Raw genomic sequence first — 25,677 nt, 5'->3', positions numbered from 1 at the left:
TGAAAGCGTCTAAGAACGGGGGGCACTTCTTCATAATTTTGCTTCATGTGTATGAATGTTTTGGCTCTTGTATGTTTGTGTGTTGTGGTATGCCTGTGGAAGCCAGGAGAAGATGTTTATTCCCTGGAGTTGAAGTTGCGGGTCATTGTGAGCCGCTGCGGGCTCTGGGAACAATCCACGTCTTCTGTCAGGGCCGCCCGCCCTCAAGTGCTGTTCTCAAGCCGTTCTCAAGTGCTGCGCTGTGTCTCCAGCCCCTGCGTGAACTTTAAAAGAAGTAAAATGGGAATATTTACTGCTGTCCATGGATAGCTAAGCAGAAATATAATACAGATCATTACAGTCAACAGAGGGTAGCAGTCTTGTCCGGTAATTAAATCTGCTACTGAAATTTGAAACTCCCTGTTTCCGAAGTGGAGTAAACTGGAATGTAAATGATTTGAGGCTTAGAGAAATTGACAGGGGACAACTTTGGTGGGGTGGGGTAGATTCTTAAGTGTGTTTAGCTGTGCATGAGTAGAGTTTGAGAACATTGTTTGAGATTCTGCCTATGGCATACATAAATCTTGATAGAGATTTTTGTTTACTGTAAGTAAATTTCACATTTTCCAATTTAAATATATTCCAAATCAAAACACAGAATTCCTTAATCTACCTGTTTATTTACTGGTTTTCTTTGAGTATTCAGTATTATAAATACCAGCCTATGGTATTAAGAGATTTATCATACCAAAATACACTAGTTCTACATTGTGAATATAAAACACTGCTTTTTGGATATTTTTTAATATAAAAATATATTTACCTTATTCCTTATCATCCCTCCAACCCTTCCATGTGTTCATCTTTTTTTTAATTATTGTTGTGTGCGTAAGTTGTGTGTGTGTGTGTGTGTGATTATATAAATGTAAACTGTTGGGTCTCTGCTTGTGTGTATATTTTTTTGGTTTGATCACGTGAGATTGGATAATAATTTAGGGTGCTCATGCCTGGGGAAGAGCTTTTTTGGCCGTCTTTAATTGCCTGTACCTCTTCGTCTTTAATTACAGTACCTCCATGAACTGTAATGGAGGCCCTTACAGTTCTCTCCATTTATGTTGAAGTAGCCAAATTGTTGAGATTTCGAGGCCTAAGCTAATGGATAACTACAATCATTTTATTTATTTATTTATTTATTTATCTATCTATTTATCTATTCATAAGACAGGGCTTTTCTGTGTAGCACTGGCTGTCCTGGAACTTGCTCTTTAGACCAGGCTGGCCTCAAACTCACAGAGATTTGCCTCTGCCTCCCAAGTGCTGGTTTTAAAGATGTATGCGGCCGCCGCCACCTGGCACGTATTTGTTATTCGTGTGAATGTTGTTAGGATCACTTGCCATAAACAAGATGGTAGTTAAAAGCACCCATAAAATGAATATCCGCAATAAATGCTGAACAAAAGATCGGAACCTGCTTGTTAGTGTCTGCTTGTTATCTCAGTCAGGTAAGGGCAGTTGAGTTGGTGACGTCATCTCTTACAAAACTTAAAGATTTATATAAGTATCCCTCGTTTCTTTCCCATATGATGAGTTCTGTGTTGTTCAGTGAAAGAGAGAAAGGAGCCTTTGTTAGGGACAGACACACAGGGACAAATCCAGAGTCGTACAACAGACAGAGACAATGGAAGACTGAAAGAAAAAAAAAAGAGAATTCCAACCTGGGCTGGCTTTTGGTCAGTGACACCAAGAGAACACAGAGATCTATTTCCTTCTGAGTCCTGGGTGCTGGGATTAGAAGTCTATGCTGCCACCTTCAATGTGCATGCCAGGGGGTCTTGTTAAAATGCAGGCTGATTTTGAGTAGAGGTTAAGGGTGGGCCCAGAGAATATATGAGACAGTCTCATTATGCATCTCTAACTGGCCTGGACTCGATTTGTAGAGCAAGCTAGCTTTAAACTCACAAAGGTCTGCCTGCCTTTGCCTCTTGAGTTCTGGGATCAAGGCATGTGCTACCTCAGCTGGTCTCAGAATTGTTTCCTTTTTAACTTTTTCCTTTTAAAGTTTTATGTGTAGGGGTGTTTTGCCTGTATGTATGTCTAGGAACCACATATAAGCAGTGCCCATGGAGACCAGAAGAAGGCTTTAGATCCCCTAGAACTGAAGCTACAAACAGGCGTGGGCTGCCATGTGAGTGCTGGGAATTGAACACCCAAGTCCTTGGGATGAGCACCAGTCAAGTCCTCACAGCTGTGGCGCCGTCTCCTGCCCCAGAATCTGTTTCTAGTTACTTTTTTTTGCTGCTCCTGGTCATGAAGTGACCCTGGTTACTCAGGTGCACAGCGTAAGACCAGTCTGCCTGCCTCAGCTACACTGGTACAGCCCCTGCTCGGATTCCAAAGTGCTGGGCCTGCTTTCTTCTGATAGTTACCTTTGACCTTGGCACCTTCCTAATTAAAGTGTGTTTATTTTCTCTCCTTTAATTAACAAAGGTTCTCCAATATCAACTCCAAGTCCATCACCACTGCCTCGCACACCAACTTCCACTCCGGTTCATTTGAAGCAAGGCTCTGCCAGTGCTGGTATCAGCAACCCCCATGCTATTGTGGATAAGCCTGGGCAGGCTACTGGAGCCTCCGCCCCGAGTGCAGGTGTGTGCAAGCACTATTCAGGCCACCTGAGGAGCCCATCTTTTATTACTGATGAAATCCTAGTGTGAGCCCTCCATCTGTAATAAGTGTATGTAAGTGGAGCCCCATACTGTTTCTCTGAGGAAGGTCCTCTGCGGGTGGAAGTTCAGCGTTTAGGGATTAGAATCCTTTCTGCAGTCTCCACACTGTCCTGTAGTTCAGCACATCTGCATGGTGCCTGTCAGGGTTTCTGGTTCTGGTCTTGGTTTTTACTCTTCTTTTACCAACGTGGTATCCATTTCCTTCATTCATCCCATGTTTATACACATGCTGCTAAGGTGTAGTCTTCCCTTGTTAAGGGAATGATGAAATCACATGAAATCAATGATCTTAAAGTAATGATGCTGTCCCAGCCCACACACTACTATAGACAGGACTGTCCCACCCCACACACTACTATAGATAGGGCTGTTCCACCTCACACTACTATAGATAGTGAACTGTCCCACCCCACACTTTACTGTAGATAGTGGGCTATCCCACCCCACACACTACTTGGGCTATCCCATCCCACACATTACTATAGATAGGACTGTCCCACCCCACATACTACTATAGATAGAGCTGTCCCACCCCACATACTACTATAGATAGGACTGTCCCAGCCCACACACTACTATAGGTAGTTGGCTGTCCCACCCCATACACTACTATAGATAGTGGACTCTCACCCCATACACTACTATAGATATGACTGTCCTACCCCACACACTACTATAGACAGGGCTATCCCACCCCACACATTACTATAGATAGGGCTGTTCCACCTCACACTACTATAGATAGTGAACTGTCCCACCCCACACTTTACTATAGATAGTGGGCTGTCCCACCCCACACACTACTTGGACTATCCCATCCCACACATTACTATAGATAGGACTGTCCCACCCCACATACTACTATAGATAGGACTGTCCCAGCCCACACACTACTATAGGTAGTGGGCTGTCCCACCCCATACACTACTATAGATAGTGGACTGTCTCACCCCATACACTACTATAGATATGACTGTCCCACCCCACACACTACTATACTTAGGGCCGTCCCACCCCATACACTACTATACATAGTGGGCTGTCCCACCCCACACTCTAATATAGATAGTGGGCTGTCCCACCCCACACATTACTATAGATAGGACTGTCCCACCCACACACTACTATAGATAGTGGGCTGTCCCACATAAGTGTTTTTATTTGTTTTGTTTTGTTTTTACGCGTAGCACTTTTAGTGGTTTCGTGTAGAAGTCACTTGAAAGGCACTACTCTCAGTGTATTTAGGTGCACTGTGCTGTCTTCGTGACTACGTATTATTTTAGGAATCAGCCACAACTCTGAAGACACGTTTGGTAGCTGAAATAAGTTATAGAGCATCTCTTTAGATATAACCCTATTATTTACTATTGATATTAAGTTATTTTTATCAGAGCTTGAAAGCCATTGTGTGGCTGTGGGATAACACGGGCAGCATTTGGCAACAGGTGCAGAGAAGTTGGCATTCAGTGGAGTGTGTGTGCATGGCCCTGAGTGTCTTTGTCTGTCTGTCTCTGTGTGTATGTGTGTGTACCTGTGTGTGTGTGTTTAGATTTTTAGGGTTTTGAATTTTCAATCCTTAGAAACGAACAGTAAATTGGAAACAAAGAATGGGGGGAAATGATTTAAAATTACATCTTGTAAACTTTATTTTGTTGATACATAATTTTTATATCTCTCTTGCTTATCAGGAAGTCCTACAAGCAAGCTTCCAGTGGCTTCTCAGGCTTCCCAGGGAACAGGGTCCCCTGTTCCTAAAATCCATGGAAGTAGTTTCCTGACATCCACTGTGAAGGTACGCACTCTCTGCCTCACTAGTCTGAGCTTTGTTAGCTCACTGTCCTCCTGCTGAAGAGGACAGTTCTCAGCCAGTGTTAGTTTGAAAGCTCAGTATGGGGAAGAGCAGCCTTACTTAGCAGAGAGTGCAGCTTTATTAAAAAGACTCCTTTAGAAGCTGGAGAAATGGCTCAGCTGTTCAGAGTGCCTACTGCTCTCACCAAGGTCCTGAGTTCAGGTCCCAGAAGCTACATAGCAGCGCATAGCTACCTGTAACTCCAGCTCCAAAGGATCTCATGGCACTTCTAGCCTTTGTAGGCACTGCACACACACGTACAGACTCACAGAGACACACATACATTCTCTATAAAAGTATTTGTCTGGCAGCATGTTTCCTGGTAGTACAAGGAGCAAACCTTATCCCCTTTGCACACAGAAGCCTTACTTAGTGAGTTAATTAATTCAAAAGTAATTCTTAACATCTTCAAAGTGGAGAGTAGTTCAGAGTATGACCTTTCCATACAATGATGACTTCTTCACACACTGATGAAAGATCTACTCAGTGTTTGGCAAAAGCACTTCCCTGATTGACTCCTGTTTACTCAAGATGGTTCTCTAAGTGGAAGCTTTCAGATGCAGGCTCCTGTCTGAGTGGCTCTAAGAATGCAAATAAATCTCTTAGTACCCAACCCAGCATTCAATTCCTCTTAGTTGACAGCGATCACAGACCGTTTTCTGATCAAAATGAGGTTTTCTTATAGTAGCTCCCTTGAAAATCTTATTTCTACCATTTATTTTTTAATATTTGTTGCTGACATTTCATTGTGTAGACAAGTAAGAGTCTTAACTTTAATTCTTTCCCTTAAAGTTCGGTGACGGCACGTTATCTGAGGTCTGGCTTTGGCTTTTGTAGTGGAGATGCATTTTTTTATCTCACTATGATCTGTTGCTTTCCGTTTTCTGTTCCCACCTCAGTTTTAATTTCTTTGTATGTTTGGCTTGTTTCGTAGTAAACTTTCACTGTGTGGTCCAGGCTGGAGTGCAGGACCTTCCCGCCTCAGCCTCCTAAGGTCCAGGATTACCTTTGTCTAGAGCATTGTGTTCTTCTGTTTTTTCTTTCTTTGGAAAACTTATTTTCCAAATGTAAAACTCATTTTACATTTATCTGTGTTATAGATAGTGAGTGAATCTTTCAATGCAAGTTGAGAGTATATAAGAAAAAGCATGTACACTAAAACATTACCATTCTTTGTTAGAATAATTTATTTAGTGTCTATGCTTTAGGAATACAAAGCCAAATACAATCCCTGTTCTTTACCATCTGACAGAAGAGTAGACACATGGACCAATAAAGAACCAAATACTAGGGTTGGGGATTTAGCTCAGTGGTAGAGCGCTTGCCTAACAAGCACAAGGCCCTGGGTTCGGTCCCCAGCTCCGAAAAAAAAAAAGAAAAAAGAAAAAAAAAAAAAAAGAACCAAATACTAGGAATGGACGTAGAGATCAGCTGGTGTGCTCCTGTCTCCTCACCCCAGACAGAGAGCCAATGGCAGATCAAAGTCCACCCTGGTAAACCTGTGAGTTTTATTGATGTTACTTACATAAGCATAGGTTAGGGGTCGCTTACAGGGGCAGAAATGACTCAAAAGCAGCTGCGTCACCAAAGCGCAGCCCAGGATGGGTGACAGCGCACAGAAGCGAGGGAACCTGGAGCACAGTGCACGGCCTGCAGGCAGCTTAGTAGGTTAGAGTACCCTTTCCTAGTGACTGTTGATCAGGCAACTCGGCAGGTTTCTGCTTCTTCCTGGCTGTCTGGTCTCAGGAGTCTTTCCTGCAGCTCACCTTGTCTGAGAATGACTCTTAGCAGTCTTTAGTGCTTACTCCGAGAAGGAGAGCCCTAGTGAGTCTGCCCAGCTATTGCGAGTTGCTTACCTTGTGTCTTTCTCTGGGAGGTGGACCATTTTAATCTCCAGGAAACTGCTACACAACACTGGTGCAATGCTTGCCCAACATGCACAGAGCCTTGTGTTTAGTGCCCCGTGCCACATACAAACCAGTGCAAGGTTGTAAGCATGTAATCCTGCAGTCGGGAAGTGGAGGCAGGAGGATCGTCTTCAGCTAGACGGTGAGACTAACCTGCACCACCTGACACTGGTCTTACGGACTTGACCTGGATCAGGATGTGCATGAGTCACCTTTTGCTGAGCTGCTTTCCTGGGTTTTCAGGTCGGGTCTCGACGTTTAGACCAGGCTAGACTTAAACTAACAGTCCTCCTGTGTCAGCCTCCTGTGCAGTGAGTTATCACCGCTGCTCAGATGGGATTGCACACCTCAGTTTTCATTTGCTGTCTTTGTTCTTTTGTGTTGCTAGATGTGGTGGGTTTGTATTAAGTGGCTAATGTTAATGTTATTGTATTAAGTGTGCTAAGTGGCCAGACTATCTGGCCTGATATATCCTAACTGTCTTACACAGCAGGAGGATTCTTTATTTGCATCTATGCCACCTCTTTGCCCAATTGGTAGTCACCCTAAAGTGCAGAGCCCAAAAGCTGTTACTGGAGGACTTGGAGCTTTCACAAAGGTGAGTGAGTGCGTGTCACAGCCTTGACCGCGTCTCCCCACTCTTTAAATAGGCCTGAGTTCTGAGGTCACGGCCTACCTGGTCTCACTCTGCTGCCCTCCTACCCCGTGGGTCTCTGTGACAAGTGAGAGAAGCAGGGATCAAGTGAGATAGTGTTCGGCCCCTTTACCAGCTCTTAAGGACTCCATGAAAGCCGTATTTGACGTTTCTCGTGGAGTCGCACTGTACATCCCAAGCTTTGCTGATACGGCAGAGACTAGATTCAGATATTCATAGTGGGTCCTTCCTCCTCCTCCCTGTGGGGTACTCATTCAGTGTCATTGCGTGTTGCAAGGTGATCATCAAACAGGAACCTGGAGAAACTCCTCACGTGTCCACAACAGGCGCTGCCAACCAGTCAGCATTCCCTCAGTATGTGACTGTGAAGGGGGGTCACATGATCGCTGTGTCCCCTCAAAAACAGGTCCTAAGTGCTGGAGAAGGGATAACTCAGTCTCCAAAGATTCCACCCTCCAAGGTTTGTATGGGTTTGGGATGGGAGGGTTGTGTTCAAGATATGTAAAAGTTATTTATTTGTCTGCCTAGTTGTCAGGTGCCAAAATGACTATGGCGGCCAAGTCATTGATCCCATACTAACCTATACCCATTGGAAAAGACCCGGTCCGTTGATGTAATGCACATGTGCTTTTTACTGTCTGTCCCTGACAAGAGTCAAGGGTGTTTAAACAGAAGACGAGGCTCAGTCTAAGGGGCGCAGGGACAAAGTAGCCTCTGCAGCGGTAAAAGCAACCGGCTTCATGGGCTTTCTGTGTGATTTACTTCTCAATGGGAGCATGTTCCGACCTGTCGGCTTCTGGCAAGAGAGTGCTGCACTGAACAGCTCCAGTGTCCAGGCTGTGTGATTTGTTTTGTTTTGAGACAGGAAGACTCCAGGCAGCCCTTGTACCTCACCATCCCAGATGCTGGGGTTCCAGTGTGTGCCATTTGAATCTCTCATCCATTGTATTTATAATTTAGAAATACCAGAGGATAAACATGGAGTACTGTGAAGCAGCATATTTTCTACATCAGTTGCACAATCCATCAAGTGTTCATGTGCCAGGCCCTTCGTGTGTGTCTGTGTATACACTATGCCTTAAACTATGCCTTAAACTATACCTGAAAGGCAGGTACTCTTCACCCCTTCTGAAAAGTGTGGCAGTCCTGAGTTTGAGGGGCTAGGGACCTTCCTGGAGAGTGCATGAGCATATAGCATGTAGGTAGTAACTGGCAGAAGGCTTGAGCTCCAAGCTAACCATTGCAGAGCTAGTGAGATCTGCCTGCTGTTGTCTCTGACCTAAGCATGCTTTGGAAATGTAGATTCTCTGTGTTAGCGGGTTTGCTCTAACGCTTTTGAGAATGTTTTGAGGGTGTTTATATTTCAGCTTCAAAGCTCAGGCAGTCTAGGAGTGGATTGTTTTGAGGAGAATATTCTAAAATGGAAGACAGTATTACATAATTTGGGTTAGTTTAGATAAATAGATCTAGGGGATAGAGGTGAAAATTCAGGGTTACAGGTTGCTTTTAAATCTGTAAGGTTTCCAAACCGATCTAATCAGACAGTTCATCTTCTAAATTTAAACATAGCAGTTCCTAATCTGTCCCACATTTTCTGTGCCAGTATTTTCTCAGGGGCCTTGGAATCTGCTTTTTTCCTAAGCTGCCCACTGATTGATATGCCCTGGCCGGTTAGACCGTCCCGCAGCCTTGCTGTGGTCCTCAGGTGAGGGTTCCAGTCACTCCTCCAAGAGTCAGTAGCTGTTTGTAGATGCTGCTTTGCTGTGGTCCACAGCAGAGGGTGAGCCCGGGGCTTCCCGTGTGTTAGACAAGCATTTTGCAGCTCAGCTGAGCTTTCTTTCTACCTTTACCTGTAGCCCACACTGCCCAGCAGTCCGCTGCCCCAGAGGAGTTGGAGATGCTGTAATGGTGGTCCTGAGTCACCAGCTGGCATTGTGTGCTTAACTTCCTGTTCAGCCTTGTCTTACACATTCCCTTTTTTAACCTTTTCCTTAATTTTTATGTATGTAGGTCTTTTGCCTAAGTGTGTGTCTGTACACTCTGCATGTGCAGTGCCTCAGAGACCAGCAGAGGGCATCATTCCCTTGGGACTGCAGTTACAAACAGCTGTGCCCTGTCACGTGGGTGCTCTTAGCCGCTGAGCCATCTCTCTAGCTCCTTATACTGTATATATTTAAAGACTATTAGGTTTCATATAGTGATACCGTTTTCTTTTTGTTTTACATTTATGTGTATAGGGACATAGACACGTCACAATACACGTGATAGGAAGTCAGAAGCCAGGTGGTTGGAGTAAGTTTTCTTTATCAGGTGGGTCCCAGGGATCAAACTCAGATGGTCAGGTTAGGCAGCAAGTGCCTTCACGCACTGAGCTGTCTCATTGGCTCAAGAAAATATATTGCTTTACCAGTGGGGGAAAGAAACGATTTCATTTATTTAAGGTAGTAGACTACGACAAGATGCTGTCAGAAATCGTACGGCTTGTAGGAGTCATTTCTCTCCTGCCACGTGGATCTAGGGGTCAAACTCAGGTCACTGGGTTTGGTGCCAGTCGTCTTTCCTGACTGAGCCTAGCCGGCCCCAGTGTAAGCTTCTAACTTGGCGCCCAGACCTGAAATAGGTCAGTCTCCACTTTTAACCCCTTTGATGTCCTGCCAGTCCGCTCACCCCACAGTGCTGAGCCATCATCGTCCCGTGGCACAGCTCCACCTCCCTACTAGTGACTAGAAGGAAGGTAGGTGGTTTGTGTAAGCCTTGTCATGAGTAAGGGAAGAGCCGTGAGGACACCACTGTCTTCCGAGTAGTGCACACACACATCAGCCTCATGATGAGGAGCAGTGTGCACGTGGCATTGCTGCCTACTTGTAATTAAACTAGGAAAGCAAGTCTGTCTGTCTGTTGTACTTAATGCTCAATTATGGGACTGTAGTCTTCACATTAGCCATAATGTCCAAGCTCATGGTAAATGTATTTTTACATTACAGTCTTTGAAAAGAAGCAAGTGGTTTAGTAGATTTTAAACTTTAAAAAACAAAAAACAAAAAAAAAAACCAACAACAAAACAAAACCAAAAGCGCACTTGTCTGTAGCTCACTTTATTCTACTGTTCTCCCTCCTGAGTGACTGTTTTCCCACTGGTGGGGACAAGGTCCCACCATGTCTCTCAGCACTGAGACTACAACCAGGTGCCACTGTTTGAACAGACATCTGTAGTGGGGTGGGGACCGGAGAGGTGACCTAGCAGAGAACACTTGCTGCTCTCCTAGGGGACCCACATTTAATTCTAAGCATTCACAGAGCAGCTTACAACCAGTGCCAGGGGATCCAGTGCCCTCTCCTGGGCCCCTCAGGAACCAGGCTTGCATATAGTACACACATAGGTGCAGGCAGATTATCTATACATATAAAATAAAATCTTTGAGCCTTTTGAGAATTCCTCAATGTTTCAGTAAGAATAAAAAATAGGTGTGACCAGTTCCCCCCACATCACCACTCCAGGGTCACCACTCTGTGCTGGCCCCCTGGCACTCTCGGACCCCGGTGGTCGCTCTCTGGTGTTAGTTCTGGCACTGTAGGGCCTTGTAGAACTAACATTAATTTATCTCAGTGGCGGCTGGTTTCAGTGAGGCACCACGTTAGCCTAGCTATCTTCTGGCCCCCAGTGGTCTTTCCACTCCCATTGCTAGTCACCCTGGCCAACCCTGGCCAGCTGGGAACTCTGGTCCCAGCCACCCACCCGGGAAAATCAAGACTCAACAAACTGTAACCCATCAATCAGATTTACATGTTTAATTCTCAATCCACAACACATCCCCAGAATAAATTCACTGCCAACTAAAAAAGATAGAAACCGCCCACCTAGACATGATAAAATTGACCTAGACCACCTAGATTGGTCTCCATCTTGATTCCCCTTTCTCCTCTCTCTCACCTTATAAAAACTTTGTCCCCTCCCCACTCTCCACTGTCCAATCATGTATCGCCTTGACATCAACCTACACCTTAAGTGTATTTTTAACATATACTTGTCATATGTCATATGATTGTCCTTTTACAATCACACTCCCCATCTTAGTTTATTGCTGTGCTAGATACCGTGAGCGCCGTGGTGGGGAGCATGACGGCAGGCCGGCAGGCCGGCAGGCAGGCAGGCCGGCAGGCAGGCAGGCAGGCAGGCAGGCAGGCAGGCCGGCAGGCCGGCAGGCAGGCTGGCTGGCAGGCTGGCAGGCTGGCTGGCAGGCTGGCTGGCAGGCTTGGCTCTGGAGCAGCGGCTGAGAGCTCACATCTGGCCCGTAAGCATAAGACAGAAAGAGCTAACTGGGAATAGAGCTGGCATTTGAAACACTAAAGCCCTCACACCCAGCAACACAGACCACACCTCCTAATCCTTCTCAAAGAGTTCTACCAACTGAGAACCATGCAGTCAAATCTGTGAGTCTGTGACTGTTCTCTTCCAAACCTCCACACCATCCAACTTGGAAGTGGGGTCGTCCTCACCAGCACCAAGTCCAGTTTGTGCTGCCCGGCCAGCCTTGGCCAGTAACCCAGAATGATACCCAATACCTATTACTGGGTGATTTATTAGCTAGTAAGGTCTCTAGTTGGGATAGTGTGCTGCCCCCGTTGGATGTTGTCCATTAAGCCTCTTTATATATGTATTTATGCATTTTATGAGGCTTCTACAGTAGTGTTTCCATGAGCTTTTTAAGCCTTTAGTGTTCACTGCCCTCCCATAGTTCCTTCTCTACCTCACTCTACGGTTCCCGTCCCAGTATAACTCTTCCTGTTCTCTTATTCCCCTTTAATCATTTACATGTGTCCCAGCTCCCCTTCCTGGCTTCTCTGGTGCTTTAAACTGCTCAGCCACTCCAGCACTGCTCACCATCACCATTCTTAGTGTCTTAACTCTGTGTGTGTGTGTGTGTGTGTGTGTGATGTCCAAGTGAGTACAGGTGCTGGTGGAAGATAGAGGCCTCTACTGTGTGTGTGTGTGTGTGTGTGTGTGTGTGTGTGTGTGTGTGTGTTGTCCAAGTGAGTACAGGTGCTGGTGGAAGATAGAGGCCTCTACTCTGTGTGTGTGTGTGTGTGTGTGTGTGTGTGTGTGTGTGTGTGTGTGTGTGTGTGTGTGATGTCCAAGTGAGTACAGGTGCTGGTGGAAGATAGAGGCCTCTACTCTGTGTGTGTGTGTGTGTGTGTGTGTGTGTGTGTGTGTGTGTGTGTTGTCCAAGTGAGTACAGGTGCTGGTGGAAGATAGAGGCCTCTAATCCCCCTGAGCTATCTCTCCAGTCCCTCTTACTTTTTAATGATTCAAAGTTTTCACTGAAATGTTAAAAATATATAATCAGTATCTATGTATATCAGATATAAATAATCAAATGCCTTCTGCTCCATATTTATAGATGCGTATTACTTTAGGGTGGTTTTTTTTCCTTCAAATGAAGTCCATTTTGTTCTTCCTAGAAATTACTTTGTCCATCCTTTTTAAAAACCCTTACTTTTGTTTTATGTGTATATGGTTGTTTTGCCTGCCTATGTGTCTGCCTATCAGATGCATGCAGTGCCTGTGGAAGCCAGAAGAGGGCATCATATCCCCTAGAGTTGGTATTACAGACGGTTGTGAGCCACAAGCTGGGTATTGGGAATTGAATCTTGGTCCTCTGCAAGGGTAGCCAGTTCTCTTAACCTCTGAGTCATCTTGTCAGCCTGGTCCACACTTTTATTATATTAACACATAGCCTTAGACAACTTGGGATGTCTGTTTTACACAGCATAAAAGATAATTAATTACCTGTGGAGTTCCTTGCAGCTGCTTTTTTAGCCAGTGTATTCCTTCAAGTTTTTATACAGGCTTAGGTACTTTTTCACTCACCTTTACTAGTAGGTGATTGTACCATTGTCTCTTACATAGCTGCCTACCTGTGCTCTATGTATAGACATTAAAAACCTCTTTGTGCCAGAGGGATGGTTTTGTTAGTAACAAACAGGAAGACTCAGGTTCGTTCCCAGGACCCACACATGAAAAGCTAAGTGTGGTGCTACACGGTTGTAGGTCTAGCACTGGAGGGTGGAAGCCCGGCTGTCCTAGGGTTTTACTGCTGTGCAGAGATACCATGACCAAGGTAACTCTTACAAAGACAAAGCAAATCGTTTAATTGGGGCTGGCTAACAGTTTCAGTGGTCTGGTCTATTCTCATCACGGTGGGAATCATGGCAGCACACTGGGAGACGTGGCTGGAGAATGTTGGCAGTATTTTATGAGCACAGATAGTGCTGTGGTGGATATTCTTGTGTACGTTCCCTTGAGTGTATCTAAAACGCTCTACGTTCAGGGAATCATATTCCTAAGACACAGCTTATACAAGTGTGGGGTTTTCTATTTGGTAGGCAGGCCTCTGTCTCTCTGGAGTACTAGTAGATTACCAACTGAACAAATGTTCCTGTTTCACAGTATGCTCTGGCTAATTCTTCATGTACTCAGCAAGGGGCTTAGGAGAAGGGTTGTTTTAAGGTGTGTGTAGGTGTGTGTGTGTGTGTGTGTGTGTGTGTGTGTGTGTGTGAGAGAGAGAGAGAGAGAGAGAGAGAGAGAGAGAGAGAGAGAGAGAAACAGAAACGGAGAGAAACAGAGACAGACAGACAGACAGACAGTGTCTGGATGAGTATATTCCAGATACCTGTTAACCAGAAGTAGTCACATCTCTTAAAGCTAGAGTTAGAAGTTAATGTGTGCTGAGAACGAACTCAGGTCCTCTGGAAGAGCAGCAAACACTCCCAACCTCTGGGCCATCTGCCTCCTCCCTGATTTTTAAGACAGGGTCTCAAGTAGCTCAGGCTGACCTCCAACTTCTAATTTTGCTTCCACATCCCAAGCATTAGAGTTCTAGATGACCACATGTGTACGTGCAGCCTGTAACCAAGCTTGTAAACCTCTGTTGGGTGAAAAGGGTTGCTGTTCTGTTTTGCCTTAGAAAGCAGAGGACATTGTTATCAGTAGGGAAAGGTCCTAGGACAGGACCCACATTGTCTTAGGGTTTTACTGCTGTGGACAGACACAGTAAGTCTTATAAAGGACAACATTTAATTGGGGCTGGCCTACAGGTTCAGAGGTGTTCAGTCCATTATCATCAAGGCAGGAACATGGTGGCATCCACGCAGGCATGGCGCAGGAGCTGAGAGTTCTACATCTTTATCTGAAGGCTGCTAGTGGAAGACTGATTTCCAGGCAGCTAGGACTAGGGTATTAAAGCCCACACCCACTGTGACACACCTACTCCAACAAGGCCACATCTCTAAGTATGCCACTCCCTGGGCCAAGCATACACAAGCCATCACACACAGAACTCCCACAAGTTGTCTTGTCCAAATTCCAGACACCAAAATGTACATAAACAATAAATTAGGGAATGAATCCAGGTGGCTTCCTTTATTGTGACCTTCTAAAACTACTCATTTAGCATTGTTTCTGTTGTTACTTGTGTGTGTTAGAATGGGCACACACAGCACATTTGTGTGTGTTAGAATGGGCACACACAGCACACAGCACATACAGTTGTGTATGTTCAGAGAACAACTCTCGGGAGGGGAGGGTCCCCTGCCTCCTACTGTGTGGGCTCCAGGGATCAAACTCAGGCTGTTAGGATTATGAGGCAAGTATCTTACCCACCGAGTCATCTCACCAGCCCTAAATTACCTCCAATTTAACATTCTGCTGCTTATTCTGTTAGAGCAAGCTGCTTAATTTTCTTAACTAAAAAAAGCGACTTTACTTTTAGAAGCCAGTTATAACAATTTACTTGGTGCTGGAATTTTTTATTAATAGGGTTGGAGATGTAATTCATATGATAGAGGGTTTGCCTAGCATGTACAAACCCATGGGTTCAATACCCAGCACTAGATAAATTTTATTTGGTGACCCACCGGTTCCTTAATCCCAGCACATAGGAAATAGAATAAGAGGATCAGGATTTCCAGGTTACACTGAAGTTTAATGCCAGCCTGGGATACATGGAACCCAGTCTAAAAACATTACTGTCAATTAAATATCTTTGTTCAAAAGTTTCCTTTCCCTTTTTGCTAAACATTTGTCTTCAAGGAAGGAAAGATTGGGGAAAATAAAGAGGTTCTTCTCCCCAGATTCGGGTAGGCCACCATCACATAATGAGGAAAAAAAATAGCATCCTTGTGGGTAGACTGCAGACTCCCGAGAGTCATCTCTGAAGAGGGAAGCCACAGGAGGAAGCTCACCGCAGGTGTCTAGTGTGATGTTTGAAAGCTCCTATCTGCCCAGCATCAGGAAATGCTGTCATGGGCTCTGCTATGTGTGCTTGGCACTGAAGATGACTTATAAACCTAACACTGGAAAAACCTGTGCTATCTCTTAGTGCTCTAGGACTATACAGCGTGATACCAATTCTGTGTGGGAGCTGGACTTTGTGTAAGTCTGTGTATATACGGATGCCTTCCCGTTATGGTGGAAGCTTTGAAAGCAGCCACTCAGCCAAGGTTTTGTTTTGTGGCAGCACTCAAACTCTAAGATGCTTTTCTCACATGCCGAGGCACTCTTGTTTGGGACACTTAGGTTTCTGTGCGACAGCCCTGTCCCCCAACCTTTGCTATTGCATTGTTCTTGCGAGAGTGGAGTGGCTATGCCAGCCACAGAGAACTCACCAGGGCCGTGAGGAGTAACACTGTTGGACTGTTTTCTGTCTTGAACAGGTTGTTGGTGTGCCTGTTGGCTCTGCCTTACCTTCCACAGTGAAGCAGGCTGTGGCAATCAGTAGTGGCCAAATCCTTGTCGCCAAGGCCAGCTCTTCCATCACCAAAGCTGTTGGTCCAAAACAAGTTGTGACCCAAGGAGTTGCCAAAGCAATCGTGAGTGGAGGTGGAGGGACCATTGTTGCTCAGCCAGTACAGACCTTAACCAAGACTCAGGTCACAGCTGCTGGGCCTCCGAAGACTGGCTCGCAGGGCTCAGGTAACTTTCTCAGTTAAGGACCTTTCAGTTGCACCACTGTAGAATTGCAATAACCTGCTTCGCTATTGGCTTCTGACTAGGAAAGTGACGTAAATGGTAATGCCACGTCATTCTCCTGGGATACTTGTAGATAGGCATATGTAGTTTAAGCTTTGTTCTTGTATGTACTGTGGATGTCAGACCTAAAGGTGCTTACTTCTTTTTCAGAGTTCAGTTCTAGCTCGGAATCTGGGTGACTACAACTTTTACCCCATGGAATCCATCACTCTCTTTTGGCTGTGTCGGTACCTGCCTACATATGCACATGTGTCCACACATACCCACTTACAAATGCACAAATAAATAATTAATCATTAAAAAAAAAAACCCTTTGAACAGTCAGTAAGGAAACCTTGTTTTCCTTCTATTGCCACAGCACCTAGAAGTTAGCTTCAGTATTTGCTCCGTAATGGCCACAAAGCACCCCTCTGCCTGTTTCTGCTGGCTCAGATGGTTACTTGCTCCCTGCTGGCTCCTCTACTATTCACATAGAGCCATGCACAGCACCATGGTGACAGTGAGAAGGGCTTCATCTACTCGAATAGAAATCTCTCCTGTAACCCTGTTGTTCTCTGTTAAAAGACAATTGGGGGATTATTTTTATTTTATGTGTATGGGCATTTTGCCTATGTAAGTGCCTGTGTACCGTGTGCGTGAAGTATTCAGAGAGGCCAGAAGAGGGAGTCAGATTTCTTGGACCAGAAGTTAGAGATGGTTATGAGCCACTGTTTGGGTACTGGGAATAGAACTCAGGCCATCATGAAAAGCAGTCAGGGTTCTTAACTACCTATGCATCTCTCCAGCCCCTAAAGTAAGTCAGTCAGTCTTTTTTTTTTAAGATTTATTTTTTTCATGTATGTGAATACACTGTCGCTGTCTTCAAACACACCAGAAGAGGGCATCAGATCCCATTACTGACAGTTGTGAGCCACATGTGCTTGCCGAGAATTGAACCCAGAACCTCTGGAAGAGCAGTCAGTGCTCTTAACCACTAAGCCATCTCTCCAGCCCCGCTAAAATAAGTCTTTAAAATATATGCATGCATAAGGGCTTGGTGGCTCATACTTATAACTCCAATATGTGGGAGAGTCATGAGTTTTAATCCACCTTGGCCTCTGTAATGAGCAACCCCCTCCCCCCCTTTTTTAAAGATTTATTTACTTATTATGTGTATAGCATTCTGCCTGCAGGCCAGAAGGGTCACCAGATCTCATTCTTGATAATTATGAGCCAGGACCGAGCCATCTCTCCAGCTGGAGACCTTCTCCTTTCAAAGCAGGGGAGGAGGCAAAAAAAAGAAATGCCCAGCAGTGGTGGCCACACCTTTAATCCCAGCACTCAGAAGCAGAGGCAGGCGGATCTCTGCGTTAGAGGCCAGCCTGGTTTAGAGCTCAGTCTAGGACTACACAGAGAAACCCTGTCCCACCCCACCCACCCTCCTAAAAGGAGGAGTGGGGGAGAAGGAGAAATAGTTTGGACTGGGGAAGTAGGCTCATTGCCATGCAAAATTTCAAATATGGGCTCAGCCTGTTTATATACAGCATAAATTTATGGAAGGTTTTTCTAGGATATAAATTATTTAGTTTAAGACATCTAGGAAATGAATAAGTTTTTACTCTCTGTTAAGTAGCTATGTTACTGCTCCATGTTTAATTTTAGAATGTTATCCATGGTTGATTATCTTCTTGTTTTTCTACCCCTCTGTCCTTTTAGTAATGGCGACCTTGCAACTCCCAGCCACTAATTTGGCCAACTTGGCAAACCTGCCCCCGGGCACTAAGCTGTACCTCACCACGAACAGCAAGAACCCCTCAGGGAAAGGGAAGCTGCTGCTGATTCCTCAGGGAGCCATCCTGCGAGCCACCAACAACGCCAGTTAGTGCATCATTCACCGCTCAGTCCCCGGGTCTCTGCGTGGGTCCGTCTTGTCCAGATGAGGGCGGTCCAGTGGAAGAGTTTGCCCAAGTGGATTTTATGCATATTGTAACTAGAAAGTGGTTCAAATGATCATAGCCTTAGGGAGTAGCACTGTTATTTGGGGTTTTCTGGGAAGGGTCCATCTGCTTGCAGGGTCTGGGTTGTTTCTTCTGAGGCAGATGTGCTGGGGTGGGAACCACTTGCCTCTGACTAGTTTTTGGTTGTATCACTAGGTTGGGAGTTGGAATGGGGATTCTAGGCTCAGTCTAAGTCTTAAAGCCTCGAGGGCACCATGTACTTTATTTAGTTACATGAAGCTTTTGCTTTGACAGTGTGGGTGTTGAAAATAAGGATTTCCCTCTGAATTGAAGCATGTCGCTGTAGGAGCCAGGCTCACTAGAAATGACAGAAATGACGTCCCCTGGCTATTGACAGACTGTCTTGTCGGGTGTGGCGGTGCTTAGATGGGGACGTGAGGATCCTTGCCCAGTGCATTGTTAAGACACTTGCCATTTCCATGGTGGGTTGTCACCACTTACACTGGCCTCCACTCACCCAAGTACAGTGTCAGGAAGCTTAGTCAGGAAGGGCTGGCCTCCATCGCCATGTGAGAGCAGATGGCACCTCTGGCCTCCACTGTGCTCGGGTCAGAGGCTGTTGAAGGTGCTCGCTGTAGTCAAAGTGGGGAGATTGTCGAATGTCCAGGGAGCTCAGCATCACAGAAAGAAAAGGAAAAAGGGCTTTGAAGTGAAAAAGAATTGGGAACTTGGAGCTAGAGATGGCTAATTTGACTTAAAAAACCTTGTCTAGAAAATATTAGCATCAGATTTTCATCTTAGGTCACAATGCTGTCAAAAATTAAAGTCTTCATTGTAGTCCGAGTGGAGGTGTAGTCAGCTGCCGGTCTCTTCAGTGCATGTCAAGTGTCCTCTTACCCAGAATGCTCGGGGCCGGGCTTTGATTGCAGTTCTATAGAGTTTGGAATGTCTATAGAGACTTTATCAAGTACACTAATGTGCTCCGTAATCTGGAACTTCGAGTGTTAACTTTAGTATCCGAAATGTTTTGAATTCCAGTCTATACAGGCTGAGGGTATAAACAGAGTCAGCCTCAGTCTTTAAACTCTGGGGAGCTTTCCTCACTCATCATAGGCAAGCATGATATGGAGGACCCGTAGTGTGGGCGAAGCGTCTATGCCCCTCTGTTTTCTCTGTTGTGCTGCTTCCTGTGATGTGCCTGTCACCCATTTTGTTTGCAGACCTCCAGTCTGGCTCGGCGGCTGCTGGTGGCAGTGGCGGCAGCTGTGGTGCAGGGGGAGGCGGTGGTGGTGGTGGAGGAGCAGGAGGAGCCCCGAGTACCTCTGGCCCAGGAGGGGGGCCCCAGCACCTGACTTACACATCCTACATCCTCAAGCAAACCCCCCAGGTCTGGGAGGCCTATGCCTGATCTTGTAAATTATTTAACTACCTGATAAGTACCTTTAATTAGAGTTGATTTCCCTTTACCACTTTAGCCATGCTATAGATTTGTATTATTTTGAACTTGTTTTGAGAGGTAAAAAGATAGATTCAGAAAGATTAAAATAATTGATGTAAGACATTCCTGGTAAGCTAACGGTAGACTTTGGATTTGAGCCCTACATCTTTCTGCCCCAAAGAAAGAGTCTGCTATGCTGATCGCTTCCCCTCACCCTACCCACTGTAGCAAACAGTACTAATGTACAGTTGAACTCTGCTGTTAGGAAAGTGAAGCCAGAGGCAGCATCAGGCTGTGGTATTCTGGTTAGTTCAGTGAGGAAAAGCTTCTTTTCCTTTGTTGCTGAAGTCTTTATCCCTCTCCACCACTGTATTCAGACGTGGTCCAGACATTCTCATCAAGGAGGGTAGGAGTAAGCCCAGTTGCTGTTTTTAAACGTGTTCTGTAACTGTGATCCAGTCGAGTAGGGCCAGCTTCCTGAAGACACTGAGTTCTAGAACGCAGCTGAGACGTTACAGCCTGTAGCTGGAGGCGGTCAGAGTTTAATGGATTTTACTGAATTCTTTTTCTCCCACTTAGGGTACATTTTTAGTTGGCCAACCATCACCCCAAACACCTGGAAAACAGCTGACGACAGCTTCAGTTGTTCAAGGAACACTGGGAGTCAGCACATCGTCTGCACCGGGACAGCAGACGCTGAAAGTTATCTCTGGACAGAAAACCACTCTGTTTACACAGGTGAATTCACACCCTTCTGCATGCCTAACTAACACATGGTAATTTACTCACTTTACATCGTGATCGCAGCCCCCACTCCTAGTTCCCCTCAGATGGCCTCTCCCCCGACCCTACCCTCCACTTCATCTCTAAGAGGGTTGAAGTCCCCACTGGTACCAGCCCACCTTGATACCTCAAGTCACTGCAGGGCTAGGTAAATTCTCTCCCTCTGAAGTTAGCCAAGACAGGATCCATGAGGAAGCAACAGAGTCAAGGTGAGCCTCTGTTCCAGTTAACGTTCCGTTCCGTGGTAATTATGCCATTTAATCTGTTTTTCTTTATGCAAACTTTAGAAAATCCAAATGAAGCTAAAGTTACACGAGAAACTAAACAAAGTAGCTCAGAAAATTAGAACAAGCTTCAGGTTTAGGAACGTATAATCAGAATGAGAGAAAATAAGGGCAGAGGTTATTCAGATACGTGAGTGGATAACCTTGTATAAATGATAGAGTGTAATTTTTATGGTAGAGACCAAAGTGGGAGCATAGCCAGCTACAAGGGCCACACTTGTAAGAGAGGATGGCCGTTCGCTTCCATGGAAGGCAGATTGCTCAACTCTTAGCTCTGGCATTTCTACGAAAGGATTTCATGTGAGAGACCGAGTCGTGAAATAGATTATTTCAGCCGCAACGTGACACAGTCTGACGGTGCAGGATTCCAGTGTCTTCCATGGGAAGATCGTCAGTGACAAGAGGTAGAGGAGGAGAGCAGTATGGCGGAGCCGTTCCCAGAGCATGGGCACTGGAGCCTCCCTGGGTCCTTGTTTTGTCAGACACGTTTTCTGTCCTTTGTGCTCATCATAAGACTTTTTAGATTTGTCACATTGTTATTTAGTGATCATTTGTGTAATTTCTGGAGCAAGCCACACTTGCCTTTCCTATCTTATCTTTTATTAGTATATTCGTGGGGCTTAGTTTAATGGAGTTTGTTTAGCATTTCTCAGGAGACATTGATCAGTGGTTATTTTCTGTCTAGTTTGCTTAACTACAATTTTAATTTATTTACTAAATAAAAGGCCATTCCAGTTGTTTCTTGATATTTTGGGGTTCATTTTTTTCTTTTTTATAATTACTTATCCACTGTTGGGATCATCAACCAGCTTTTGAGCACAGTCAGTTGACTATTTTTCTATTATTATTATTATTATTATTATTATTATTATTATTATTATTATTATTATTTTGTACTGGGAAGAATATGGTAGGCTGTGTTTAGTTCATTATTCTCAACTGTGTACTTTTTCATTGCCGACAAAATGGCCAACAGACACAGCGTGAGGGAGGGGGAAGGAGGAAAGGGTTTATTTTAGGTCAGAGTTCTGAGTACAGTCCACCTTGGTAGGACATCATGGCAGCCAGAACAGGAGGCAGCTGGTCTTGTTGCCTCCCAAGTCAGGGAGCAGAGAGATGAGTAAATGCTGGTATTCAGACCACTTCCTCCTTTGTATGCAGCCTGGGTCCCAGCCCATGGGATGCTATCCCATCATGTTGACAGATTGACCACGTTATAAAACAAAGTTTTATGAATCAAAGCAAAGATCCATAATGAATATTGAATGGCATGAATATTCATCAAACTGTATGGTGGCAGAAATATATAAGGCACAAAGACGAGTCGTTCCATATAGAGAGCAGTTGTCCACATAAAGAGCAGTCGTTCCACATAAAGACCAGTTGTCCACATAAAGGCCAGTCGTTCCACATAAAGGGAACCTAAAGGGGCTGGAGAGCTGGCTCAGTGTTAAGAGCTCTGGCTGTTCCGGAGGACCTTGAATTTTGTTCCCAGCACTCAGGTGACAGCTCACAACTGATAGATCACTGACCCCAATTCAGGGGATCAAGTGCCCTCTTCTGACTTCTGTGGCGCTATATGCATGTGGTACACATAAATCCCGGCAGGCAGAGCACTCAGACATAAAAAATAAAAATAAACAAATCTTCAATAAAATAAAGGGAGCTTAGAATTATAGAAGGGAAAACTTTTTTTCTCCTTTTTTGAGATAGGCTGAACTTGAGTTATAGAGATCCTCCTGCCTCTGCCTCCTGGTATTGGGATTAAAGGAATGTGCTTCCAAGCCCAGTTTGAGGGGAGCTTGTTAAAGATGTCCGAGAACTCAGCTGATCAGCTGGATAAACACTGTACAGAGTTTGGGGGACTGAGGTGATGTATGGCACAGTGGTCGAGTTCTTGCCTCATTTACCTGAGGCCCTGAGTTTAATTCTCAGCATCAAACCAATTAATAACAATATTAATAGTAGTAGTAGTTACTGAGTAAGTGAGCTCGGCATGCTAATGCTGTAATGCTAGCACTACAGGAGGTTAAGGCAAGAGGATTGTGAGCTCAAGACTAACCTGGATACATAAAGATACGTTTTCTCCAAAAAAGGAAGTTTTATTGCAATGGCATGCCTTATTTTCTGTCCCACTTTCAAGTAAGGAGTTAGGGGGCCAGATGAGGAAATGCAGGCAGGCAGGTCTTTGTGAATTTGAAGCCAGCCAAGGCTGTATACAGAGAAGAAATTCCTGTGTATTTCCGATAGATAGATAGATAGATAGATAGATAGATAGATAGATAGATAGATAGATAGATAGATAGATAGATAGATAGACAGACAGACAGACAGACTGACTGACTGACTGACTTTCTGGGGAGATGGGTAAGACCACCTAAGCGAGGACCCGAGTTCAAGTTCCCAGCAGCCATGTAAACAAGTAGAGAGAAGTACTTAGAACAGCAACCTACCTGTCAGTCCCTGTGGTCCACAGAAAGGCAGGTGGGAAGAGCCACTCCACAGACCACGGCATACGCACTGCCGCCCCGACCCAAAACAATGGTAATTATTACATTTAGTGTGACCTCGTACACATAACCCTAGTGCTCCTGGGGCAGGCACGAGGATCACTGAGAGCTGGCCATTAGCCTATCCTGTCTGCAGGGAAAAAGGCAGAGACTAATAGAGCAAAACACTTGAGGTCCTCCTTTGGCCTCCATATATGTACATTCATGTGCACCTGCACACATACATGCACATACATCACACCACACATAAAAATAAACTGCAGAAATACTCCATGGTACTTAAGAAAACTTTGATGCAGTTATTTTAAAAACAAAGGGGCTGATATCTTTGAAAATACTAATTACATATAGTAATGCAGTCATTTATTTGCTCCATTTTACTGTAAGGGAACCTCAGAGGTTGTAGAATTCAACTTGTTGGAAAGGTTCATACAGACATCACAGTCCTCATTGGCGAGACTCTTAAATACGCTCAAACGCCGTAGAGAGCAAGCTGTGCAGTGTTGTCCTTCAACCTTTTGATTGCTGCAGGCAGCCACTGCGGGGCAGGCATCGCTGCTGAAGTTACCTGACAACACCCTCAAGTCTGTGCCAGCGGCGCCACAGCTCGCCAAGCCGGGGACCACGATGCTGCGAGTGGCAGGGGGCGTGATCACAGCTGCCCCCTCCCCTGCCGTGGCTTTCTCAGCGAACGGTGCTGTACACCAGGTGAGAGGAGAGCAGAGGGAAGGCGTGAGGCCTTTGTAAAACTGAAGCATAGAATTCACATAGCACGAAGTGGTCTATTTTCAATATGTAGTTTGGTGATTATCTGGTTCATTTTCATTGTCCCCAAAAGAGATCCCGTACCAGTCAGCAGCTCCTTTCCAATCCCCTTGCTTCCAGCCCTACCCTGTGCAAAACACTCACCTTCTTTTTCTACCTTTTTGTTTTGTTTTAGGTAGGTGTGGGTGGGTGTAGAGATCAGAGGCTGCTTGCACGAGGTGGTTCTCTCCCTCCACTCAAGGCATCAAACTGATTGTTACTCATGAGCCATCTTGACTGCCCAAGTCTTTCTATGAAGATTTTTCTGTTTGGAGAATTTTATATAAATGTAGGAATACACGTGGCCATTTATGTCTGGCTACTTCTGCTTAGTGTGAGCTTTGTTTTGATAGTCTCACTCTGTAGCTCAGGTTAGCCTTTGCCTCTGCCCGAGTGCTGGAGTCGCAGGCACGCACCTCCACACACCTCCACCACATTTTCAGGATTTACTTATGTTCTAACATCAGTTCTCCACTTTGTTGTATCTGAATAATACTTACATTTATGAGGTTTTTTGCCTGTCACCTAATGGAATCTGTATTTCCTGTTTTTTGACTGTTAGGCATGCTGCTATAGACATGTATATATACATTTTCTTGTTTCCAGAGCTAGGAGTAGAATGGCTGGCTCGTACAGGAGCTCTTACTATTTTGAGGAACTGACAATGTCAATGTGCCATTCCGCATTCCCATCAGCCGGTTAGAAGGGTTATACGTCCTCACTCCCGTGTGTGTATGAAGTGTGGATGTGTGCATCCTGCTGTAGAGAGCAGAGGTGGGTTCTCTGCGTGGACTTGAACTCAGGTTACCAGGCTTGTGTGGCAAGCACCTTTATCCTCCAAGCCATCTCAGGATTTCACATCTCTTTGACAGCATCCCGTGAACGACAAGTAGTGTTTATTTTAATGAAGTCCTACTTACCAGTTTTGTTTTTCTCTTTTTCTTTTTGTCTTTTGGGGTTCTGTTTATTTGTTTGTTTGTTTTTGGATTTTTGAGATGGGTTCTCTCTTGGCTACCCTGAAAATTACTGTGTAGACCAGGCTGGCCATGAACTCACAGAGATCTGCCTGCCTCTGCCTCCCAAGTGCTGGGACTGAAGCCGTGAGCCAGCATGGCTGGTCCTGCTTTGTTTGCATTGCTCATTTGATATCTAAGAAGCCGTTGCTCATCCAAGGCTCTTCTCTCTCACTTGCTCTGTCTTGAGTAGTCTGTAGCTCTCCATATCAGGTTAGAACCAAGCTTCACTTCTTACGTGTAGATACCTAGCTGATCCAACATCATTTGTTGGAAAACTTTGTTTTCCCCTTAAACTTTCTCTCCAAGGAGCCTTTGGCAGCAGCTTATCTTGCCTGATGGTTGTGCTGCTGAACCCTGAGCCCTGTGTGACTTGGTCTGCTGCCCTGCAGTGTACACTTCTAGTCGAAGCCTTTTGTGGTACTGTCACCTTCTTGCACAGTGTTTTAATAAAGCCCTTTTTATTCTACTGATATAATCTGATTACACACCCCGTGGTTTAGTATTGGATAGCTTTTCATAAAATGATGTAATCCTGGCAAGAGGGCTCAGCCGCAGAGGCCATTGGTGGCCAAGGCCGGAAGCCTGAGTTGGATTCCCAGGAAAAGAGATGACACGGCTTGTCTCTGTCCCCACGTGCTTGCACGCATCCACACTTGAACACTGATAGTAAGTTTTTCATTAAAAAGGTGTATTCAGTAAACATTTTCCATTACTAACTAACTGCAGAGCTAATGTTTCTGGCCTGTGAAATATAAAATGCA

The 25,677-nt window shown here is 45.1% G+C and overlaps 1 protein-coding gene across 7 annotated transcripts in view; it reads left to right on the top strand.

Moving 5' to 3' along the window:
* Yeats2 (YEATS domain containing 2) overlaps positions 1-25,677 on the top strand; it is an 86,115-nt gene that overhangs the window by 42,213 nt on the left and 18,225 nt on the right. For all 7 annotated transcript variants that reach the window (NM_001109057.1, XM_063270713.1, XM_063270710.1 and 4 more), the window contains 9 exons: positions 2,467-2,625; positions 4,394-4,497; positions 6,952-7,059; positions 7,394-7,576; positions 15,829-16,087; positions 17,840-18,001; positions 19,302-19,468; positions 20,099-20,257; positions 23,628-23,804. In NM_001109057.1, the coding sequence (NP_001102527.1) occupies positions 2,467-2,625; positions 4,394-4,497; positions 6,952-7,059; positions 7,394-7,576; positions 15,829-16,087; positions 17,840-18,001; positions 19,302-19,468; positions 20,099-20,257; positions 23,628-23,804 (1,478 nt within the window). The remainder of the gene's footprint in view (positions 1-2,466; positions 2,626-4,393; positions 4,498-6,951; positions 7,060-7,393; positions 7,577-15,828; positions 16,088-17,839; positions 18,002-19,301; positions 19,469-20,098; positions 20,258-23,627; positions 23,805-25,677) is intronic.

Source organism: Rattus norvegicus, chromosome 11 (assembly GCF_036323735.1).
Source record: "Rattus norvegicus strain BN/NHsdMcwi chromosome 11, GRCr8, whole genome shotgun sequence".
Lineage (NCBI taxonomy): Eukaryota > Metazoa > Chordata > Mammalia > Rodentia > Muridae > Rattus > Rattus norvegicus.
The sequence above is the reverse complement of the archived record's forward strand: the minus strand, read 5'-3'. Positions and strand labels throughout refer to the sequence as shown.